Source organism: Peromyscus eremicus, chromosome 8a (assembly GCF_949786415.1).
Source record: "Peromyscus eremicus chromosome 8a, PerEre_H2_v1, whole genome shotgun sequence".
NCBI classification, from domain to species: domain Eukaryota; kingdom Metazoa; phylum Chordata; class Mammalia; order Rodentia; family Cricetidae; genus Peromyscus; species Peromyscus eremicus.
The window spans coordinates 27,196,615-27,206,382 of record NC_081423.1 but is presented as its reverse complement, the minus strand read 5'-3'; the positions used below and the strand labels follow the sequence as shown (position 1 = coordinate 27,206,382).

Below are 9,768 nucleotides of genomic sequence, written 5' to 3'. Positions count from 1 at the left end.
TATGATTTTTTTTTTTTTCACACATACCCTTTTGGAGAAACTGGATGCCAGATTTAGCAGGTAGACAGCAAAGCTGAGTGTAGGAGTTAATACTTGTAAACTCAGCACTTGGGAGGCTAAGGTACAGTTGTCACCACAAGTTCCAGGCTGATAAAGTCTCCATCTGGAAGACAGGCTGGGCAAATCAAGTCGACCCTGCACACCTTCCCCTCACTTAAGTTCCTAGGCTTTCAGGAAGAGACCCAGGACCAAGTCCAGTGTGTGTGTTTGTGTGAGTTTACATACACCATGTGCATGCAGGGCCCAAAGGACAGAAGAGGACAGAAGATCCCCAGAAACCGGAGTCATGGATGGTTGTAAGGCACCTGGGTCCTCTTTGAGAGCAACAAGCACTCTTTAACTTCTGCGTCATCTCTCCAGGAATTCTACCTGCCTGTACCTCATGATGGCTATTTGGTTGGTTGGTTTGTTTGTGTTTGTTTTTGTTTTGTTTAATTTGAGACAGGGTTTCTCTGTGTAGCCCTACCTGGCCTGGAACTCAGAGATCTGACTGCCTCTGCCTCCTGAGTGCTAGGATTAAAGGGATTCACCACCACTGCCCAGCTGGCTTTCTTAAGACAGGAACTCAGTCCAAGTTAGCCTCAGATTCTCTATGTGGCCAAAGATGGTCTTGAACTTCTGATCCTCCTGCCTCCACCTCTTAAATGCCAGGATGACAGATGTGCCACTACACCCATCTTAAAGAGCTAGAAAGTAATCCCAGTGTCAGTCTAGAAGGTGTGTGCTTTTTTCATGTTCCACAAACGTCAAGGGGAGGTAGTGAAAGGCCATTGGACTGATCTGTTTTTCCCTATGTGTGGTCAGGAAAGGACATGATACCCTGGTGTTTATGATCCTACTTAACTAGCTGGGTACGGTGGCACAAGCCTTTAGTCCCAGCCCCCTAGAAGCAGAGGCATACTGAGTTCCAGGCCAATCCTGGCTACAAAATGAGACCCTATCTCAAAAATAAAGGCATGGCCCCCCTGTCATTCTGGCAAACGTGGCAGGCTCCACTAGGATTGCTCAGCAGTGAGTCCAGCAGTTGGACCCATGAAGCAGCTCCAAGCTCTGCTCTATCTTAGTCTGTAGAATATCCTCAGCTGTGTGCTTGTCTCCTGGTTTTAAGTTTTCACATCTCGGTTTAGACTTTGTCTTGAGACTTTGAGAAATCCCCAGCTGTCCTGTAATTTCAGTGTTCCCACCCTCTGGTTATATTTCCACCATATCTACACCCACACCATATGGTACTTATCCACTGGTGGAGGGTCTCCAGAGGCTTGGCCATACTTCGGGCTATTATACAGTAAATTCATACTCATGTGAGTCTCTATACAGCTCACCATAGATTAATTTTTTTTTTTACTTACATTGTGGATTTATACCAGTTATATTCACCTTCCACTCTTAGAATCCTGACTGCCCCCCACCCTGTGTTAGGGGTTTAACTCAGGCTTTGGACATACTAGGCAAGGGCTCAACACTGAGTTATACCCCTAAGGCTTTTGTGTCTTGGGCAGCTTACATAGACTTCTCTAGCCCAGCATAACATTCAACTTGTGATCTTCCTACCTCAGTGTCAGGTGACATACCCGAACCACACTAGTCATGCTTCGAATCTGTTTTCTTCTGCATGTGCCTGTCTTCACAGCACTGCAGCCAGTCTGGACACATCACACTACGTCCAGCTACAGAGGATGGGCCGTTGCTTAGCCTGGCCTAGTGACTCATGTCACAGTAGTGGGCCTACATCCAATCTTCAGCAGAATGCCAAGCCATTGGTTCTTCCAAGTTGCTCAGGTACAAGACATTGTGTTTGTCTTGGCATAGATAAGGTAGTGGACCTTATTTAAGAATGTTAGCTGGGGACTCCTAGCAATAGTGGAGAGGGTGCCTGAACTGGCCTTCCCCTACAGTCAGATTGGTAACTACCCTAATTGTCATCATAGAGCCTTCATCCAGTGACTGATGGAAGCAGATGCAGGGATTCACAGCTAGGCACTGAGCCGAGCACCTAGAGTCCAGTTGAGTCAAAGGAGGGATTATAGGGGGGGGGGGGCGCATGATGGGGAAACCCACAGAGACAGCTGACTCAAGCTGGTAGGAGCTCATGGACTCTGGACTGATGGCTGGGGAATCTGCATAGGACCAAACTAGGCCCTCTGAATGTGGGTCAGTTGTGTGGCTTGGGCAGTTTGTGGGGCCCCCGGTAGTGGGACCAGGATTTATCCCTGGTGCAGGAACTGGTTTTTTGGAGCCCATTCCCTATGGTGAGATGCCTTGCTCAGCCTTAATGCAGGGGGGAGGGGCTTGGTCTTGCTTCAACTTGATGTGCCAGACTTTGACACCCCATAGGAGTCCTTACCCTCTCTGAGGAGTGCAAGGGGGGGGGGGGGGGTGAGAGGAGGGGAGGGAAGGGGAACTGTGGTTGGTATGTAAAATGAAAAAAAAAAAAAATAGAAAAAAAGAAGTAAGCTGGCCTGATAAGTTTTTGGTTTTTGGGTTTTTTTTTTTTTTCATGCTATGAGTTCCTGATCTTGCCTCTAAAACTACTGCTGTCAGTTCACACAGTACTCAAGCTAGATAGGGGCTTTTTGGAGGCATTCTGAAGACAGCAGGTGGGAGTGAACAGCGAGTGTTAAACACAAACCTGAAAGATACGTTTTTTGCAGAGGCTGTGTTATCCTCAGTGTTAAAGCTGGCCTGAAAACCCTGCTTTTTACAACCAGCTTAGCGAGAGCTGCCATGTCAAAGTGGAAGAGTATGATTGGAGCCCAGGAGGCACTGTTGAGACTGCCGTGCAAGTTAATGGTAGCTTTATTTGCTGGGGGTCGGGGACCTTTATTTGAGACAGGGTCTCATGTATCCCAGACTGGCCTTGAGCTTACTATATAACTAAAGATGACCCTGAATTTCCTATCCTGTTGCGCTTGCTTTTCAGATAGCAACTTGTATTGTAGCCCAGGCTGGCCTCAAACTCAACAACTTCCTGCTTCGGCCTCCTGAATGCTGGGACATGGCTAAGCGCTTGAAAGGAGACTGTCCAGTTAAAGGTAACCAAGACCACAGTACAAGTCAGATACCACACAGACAAAAAAGTGGTGCTTTCCTCCGACGTATGCTTTCCTCTAACCTCTCCTTGGGATCAAAAGCACAGCCAGAGTTGCTGGAGTTCAACAGAGCTGTCCCAATACAATGCAGCAGTCTTGTTAGCCTACATCTAGAGGCGGCTGCCAGACCTGTACCTCTCTGCTCCTTTGGCGGTCTGTGGTCACTCCTTTATCCTGTCTCTTTTCTTACTAAGCCCTCCCACTTTTTTAAAAAAAATATTTATTTATTATGTATACAGTGTTCTGGCTGCATGTATACCTGCAGGCCAGAAGAGGCATCAGATCTCATTACAGATGGTTGTGAGCCACTATGTGGTTGCTGGGAATTGAACTCAAGACCTCTGGAAGAACAGCCAGTGCTCTTAACCTCTGAGCCATCTCTCCAGCCCCAGCCCTCCCACTTTTTTTCTTCTCAGATAAGGTCCCTATGTGGTCCCAGCTGGCCGAGAACTCACTATGAAGACCAGGACAGCCTCAAGCTCAGAGATCCACCTACCTCTGCCTCCCAAATACTCAAGCGTGTGCCACCATGCCCTACCTTTCTTAAAGTAATGAATTCCGTGACAGTCCTGTGCACCCACACAACCCTTGCAAAATCTCCCTGAATTTGATTTGGTAGCTGTGACCTCTTTCAGCCTGTCAACTCCATCCTTGATCAGCTCAATTCTATCATTTGGGTTCCTTTTAGGAAAGGAAGCTAGAGGCTGAGCTAGGTGGTACACACCTTTAATCCCACACTCGGGAGGTAGAGGCAGGGAGATCTGTCAGTTTGAGGCCAGCCTGGTCTACAGAGATCCAGAACAGCCAAGATATAGTTTAAAAAAAAAAAAATCAATGTAAACGGAAGTTGGAGGGTTGGTCTGGAGAGAAGGCTCAGCAGTTATGAACACTTGTTGCACTTGGTGAAGACCCGAGTTCAATTCCCAGAACTTACATGATGGCTCACAACCATTCATAACTCATTTCAGGGAATCTAATGTCTTCTGACTTCTGTGGGAACCGGACATGCATGTATAGCACATATATACATGCAGGCAAAATATTCATTCATATAAAATTTAAAAATATTTAATGACAGGCATGTTGACATATTCCTTTTACACCATTCAGGAAGCAAAGGCAGGTGGAACTAAGCTGAGGACAGCCTGGTCTACTTAGTAAGACTCTGTCTCAAGAATAAATAAATAAAAATCTAAATAATTAAGAAGTTTTGCTAGGGCTAGAGCTCAATGGGAGGTTTGCTTCGTGGGTATGAGGCCCTATGGTCAGTTCAAATATCACAAATGCTATGTGTGTATGCCACTACATATATATATATATATATATATATATATATATATATACACAATAGCACCTTAACTGGACATGGTGGCTCTCGATGTAATCCTAGAACTTAGGAGACTGAGGCAGGAGGACTGGCTCAGGGTGGAGACTAGCCTGAGTTACAGTGAATTCGTCTCATTGCTCCAAGAAGTAGCTTGGAGTCTGTCTCTTCGGTATACCGTACAGGGACTACTAGTCATTTCTAATCTAATCAACCTAATGTTTAAAGTGTACAGCTGACCTGAGCACACTCCAGAGTTCATAAGTGGTCCTGAAATTAGAAAAATGGTCTAGTTGGGACCGAGAAGCTGGACTAAACTAGCCTTAGAACATAATGACTACCTAAAGTCCTCCAAGGGTTAAAAATCCCCTTCTTGTATTTCAGAGCATCAAGAACGTCACACTTTTTGTTAGTTGTGTGTGTGTGCATGGTCATACATGCCTGCTATAGCACGTGCTGAGGTCAGAGAGTCAGTTTTCTCAATCATGTGGTCACAGGGATTGAACTCAAATAGTCAGGCCTAGTGGCACATGCCTTCCCCTGCTGAGCCACTGAACTCACCAGCCTCCACCTTTACAATGCTTTTGAGATGGCTGTAACTTCTTAAATATTACTTTCAATTTTCCACCCCTCCAAGGCCTACAAGCTCTGACTAAACCTCATCATACAAACGTCCCCTGCGTCTTTATTCACTTGAGGAGAAACTTGAGAACTTGTGTTTCCCACTCGGGGAATAGCAGGACCTACACCCCCCCACCCCCCCAACAGCTGCCATGGCAGTCTACAGAGAGCAGTTTGTGACAGTGACTGTGTAAGCAGGTCACTCCTCAGGCACAGCTGCTAGTTCCCCTTGCTACAACTGCTATCAAGCCCTGAGAGTCATAGGCCATTAGGTGGTCATGAGATGTGAAGGAAACAGCACTTGAAACAGCCGCACTGGAAGAACGGCAGCATCCTGCTGCGGGTACAGTGCCAGGCTGATGCTCGATCGGGCCATCACCTGGGCTCACACTTGCCACATCATGAGCTAACTAACAAAACGCAGCTTCTAGTCAGTGCCTTCACCTGGAAGCCAGGAATCCACAAACTCAGGACTTGAAGTTCCAGCAGTCTTCAGAGGCCAGGGCTGAAAGGATCGAATGAGGTCAAAGAAGTATTTAGGTGTTGAGGACAAGAGCTTTGCTAGCTGTCTGTGAGGCCCCCAGAATAATGTGCTCTTAGCAGTTCTGCCTCATGAAATGATCCAGACTCCAGTGGCTCCTTTTTGTGGATATTCAGCTCAACTGAATTGGAACAGTGTTGGACATTAAAGATTACATCTGCCCTCTGTGGTCCAGGCAGGCTTCTAGAGTTTGCTGTACTGAAATGGGGAGGTCCAGATCAGACACACACACAAAATCTCAATTGCCTGACAGGTTTTCAGAAACTAATTTTTTTTCCTGACAACCAAGAGTTTCTGGTTCCAAGGTCAATCCTATAGGCTATGGTAGATATCAGTGTGTTTGGGTAGGACTCCACCTGAAGGGGGGTGAGGGAGGGGTAACGGAACTTGATATGTATTGGATGACCTTGAACTCTAACCCTGAGTGCTGAGATTGCAGGCCATGTGTGCCATCAAAGAAATCCACCAATACTGTGTCATTACCCCATTCAGGCAGACTGTTTCCCTCAGAAAAGCAGTCTACTGTGCGCAGGCCTATCAAACCTGCTCTGGGCAGAAGAGACCCATAAAAAGCCTCTTAGTGACCAAAACCTGTAGATCCTTCTTAGGAAGCAGTACTTCTTCCCAGAACACAAAACTCCGCTGAATTCTAAAGTTGTTTTGTTTTTGTTTTTAAAGAAAACACAAAAGCCACTTTTAAAGGTAACCCCTAAAAACAAAAAAGCTAACCCCTACACAGTAAAACAGTTTTTAAATAATTAAATAAAAAAAATCAAAGACTTTATTGGATAACGTTACACAACATTCTTGAACATTTAACTCTGAGCAGATGGAAGGTGAGAAACAATGTATCGTTCAAGTCTACAAATGAAATAGGCCTGTGAAGATTGGAAATACAGACAAAAGGTAGCATGAAGCAGAGCTTAAATATTAAGCAACTAAAGCAGTAAAAATGAAGTTGCAACATGGTAGGTCTAGATTTTAAATACCACCAAGTGTCTTTTTTTTTTTTTTTAATGAAAATCTAGTTTGTAATAAAATGCCTTTAAGGATTTGTCATGAAGAAAAAAATATGTAGATTCTTAAAACCTGATCTCTCCCAGTGCTTTTGCCTTCTTAATATTATTATTTTTTTGGTCAATTCCATCACTCTACAAATATATTTCTAAAGCTTAAAGGTCTTCCTGATACAACCCATGCATGTTCCACATGGCTTGGGAGACACCTGGTTCCTGAGTGAGCATAAAAGTTACTGCTGGTGTTGGGGGTCTAAGACAAGATGACCCCAGAGCCTGGAGCCGTGCTTCAAGTCTTCTCCACAGCTCCCTGCTGTTAGAGTTCCTGAGCCCATTTGATAAGATGACGTCATGATGTGGAAGTCTCCAAAGAGATTATTGTAAAATGCAGTCAGGACTTCCCAGCACTTGCAGTGTGTTAGGATCTCAATTAAGCTCACTAGACTCCAGACTACCCGGCTTTTCTTCTTAAGTTATAAATCAAATCACAGTCAGGTAATATTAAACAATCTAAAAATCCCACCCAGAGCATTTGCTAATCCTGAGCAATGGACTGTTGGGTAATCTCACCCAAACAGAAAGATCACAGAAAGTGAACTCTTGAGCCAAGTGCTCGTTCATCTGTTGTGTTACTTTGAATGAGTTTTGTGAGTTAGTTTCTTTTTTTATTTTGGCTTTTTTTTTCTTTTTTTCTTTTTGTAGTAAGTAATCAATATGGTGTTATCTTTCTGGTTTAAAAAATAAATCAGTATTGCCACTAAAAATCTTCAGTTTTATTATTAAAATTACGGCACCATCAAATATAAAATGCTTTAAAAATGTAGTACTAACAGGTCCATCTGATTTTCTCATGTGTTCTCCATTCATTAAACAAGAAAAATTAAGGATTTTCATAATATGTATTTAAGCAAAGACAAGGAAAATCTGTGGTCTCTATTAAGAATTCATGTTCCATGCACCAAAAGTTTAGGTTGTTTTCAAGGATCTGTTTCTGCCACTTGTCCCCCAGGGCCAAGTCTTCCCTGACACCTGGAGAGCATCCTGCATTAAGAAGTGAGGGCTTCTTCCTGTGGAAAGAGGTCCAGATCAACACTGATGCTGTCACCTTTTCTGAACAGCACCACTCAGCAAGGGAGAGGCGATAATAAAAGCCTGTCCAGCTCAGGAGAATTATGAGCTAGTTCTTGGGAGTGTATGATTTCATTCCAAGATCAACACTAGCCTATCCACTTGGGAGTCAAAATATGAAAAGGTAAGAAAGTAGTTATGGAAATGTGCACAAAATGTTAAATACTAGTGGCAAATAAATACATCTTAATATGCTCTAACAAGCAAACATATATTCAAGATAATACAGCCCTGTTTTATTAAAAGAAAGAGAAGATCCACATTTGACTTGTGGGTGGGGTGGGGCACTTAGCCATCCTTTCAGCAGGATGTCAGCTCATCTTCCTCTTGTTTCTAGGGCACCTGAAGGAAACACTGGCCTCAGCACATGTGACCATGCTGTTTCACAGGAGCACCATTTTAAACACACCTCTGCTCACTTCTGAACTGATAAACATAATCCTTGGGGAAAGCACAAATGTTAAGTATGCAAAACAATTCCACATTTCTGCACCATCCCATGCCTGGCAGGCCTGTCCAAACTACTGTTCACATTCAAAAAAAGCTACTGTCAGTGATTCTTCCGCATCACACGAGTGCATCCTGCACATGTTCATATCACTTCTCTCCTCGCCTCATGCATAATTTATTGCAGCAGTCTGTTTCTTTTACATATATAAAATATTCCCTAATACCTTTTCTTGCATTCAGTCTACTCTGCAAGTGCCCCGTATAGATGACTGGTGTGAGCCACTGCTTTAACCTTTACTTCTTAGTGCAGCTTCAAACTCCAATCTCATCCAGTCCGGATGCTCTTGTTCTGTCACTGTAGTACACGCCCAAGAAAGCAGCAGTCTGTTAATGTCTTTGTGCTGAAATACAAAAAACAAAAGGAAGAAAATGCAGTTAAGCACAGGTAACATGTAGGAAAAAGAAGCCCTACAGATCGTGGGATCATAGCACATTACTTTTAAATCAGATATTTGACTTTTTAAATACAGCTTACTGCCAATCTAGACCAGCAGAAGCATTGTGTATTTTATCTGAGCACATCTGACCAAATTCCAGCACACATGGCTACCACCTGAGTACTTACTTTTCTTAGGAATATTTGCAGGAGAATTTTGACTTTTTTTTTTTTTCTTTTGTTTGTTTATTTTTTCAAGGCAGGGTTCCTTTTTGTAGCCCTAGTTGTCCTGGAACTCAACTCGTAGAGACCCACCTGCCTCTGCCTCCAGAGTGCTGGGATTAAAGGTGTGGACCACCTTTTTTATGTTGCTATTTCTAAATTAAAATACATGTTGCTATTTCTAAGTTACAATACATCAAAGCAGCAGAGATAGACTCCTAGGACACACCTGATTTTCCCTGGCACAGTTACCCTGCAGTCTCTTTGAAATATTCTTTTAGAAAGGTCTCACCATGGAACTCTGCCTTGTCTGAACTCTGCCTTGTCTGGACTGCCTGCCTGTGCCTTCCCTGCTGGGATTAAAGGCCCCGCCCCCTTTCCCTTTTTTTTGAGACATGGTCTCTTGTAGCCCAGGATCACCTCAAACTCACTATACAGTCAAGGCTTACCTTGAACTCCTGATATTCCTTGTCTCTATCTCCTGAGTGCTGGGATTAATGTATACACCATCAAAGCTAGTTGCTCAGTCTTAAGCAAATTTAGACACAGAATCAAGTGGCGTTAAAAATCAGCTATAGAACCGTGTACTATTTACACAAAGCCATGAGGAGACTGGGGGGGGGTGCCTCCCCATTATCAGACACATCAGAAGGCAACAAAAGTACTATTTTATTACTAGACCACTTCAGTGCACTGACCAGTAGTGCCCTTTATTACACCTGGCAACCAACAAGGCAATCTTTAGCAGACTTCTGAGCAAAGGCAGGACCCCAGGCACAAATGGTAGACATAGTGGCTTATAGGAAGAACTGCCATGCAGCAGGGTCAGACTGCCCAAAGTTAGCAAACAGTTAACATGCAAAGTAGTGGGTGCCCACTAC

General features: G+C 44.0%; 1 protein-coding gene across 2 annotated transcripts in view; it reads right to left on the bottom strand.

The window, feature by feature from the left end:
- Positions 1 to 6,393: 6,393 nt before the first annotated feature.
- The window catches only part of Pwwp2a (PWWP domain containing 2A), a 41,531-nt gene continuing 38,156 nt past the window's right edge, over positions 6,394 to 9,768 (bottom strand). For both annotated transcript variants that reach the window (XM_059270367.1, XM_059270368.1), the window contains one exon: positions 6,394 to 8,630. In XM_059270367.1, the coding sequence (XP_059126350.1) occupies positions 8,617 to 8,630 (14 nt within the window). In that variant the 3' untranslated portion in view covers positions 6,394 to 8,616. The remainder of the gene's footprint in view (positions 8,631 to 9,768) is intronic.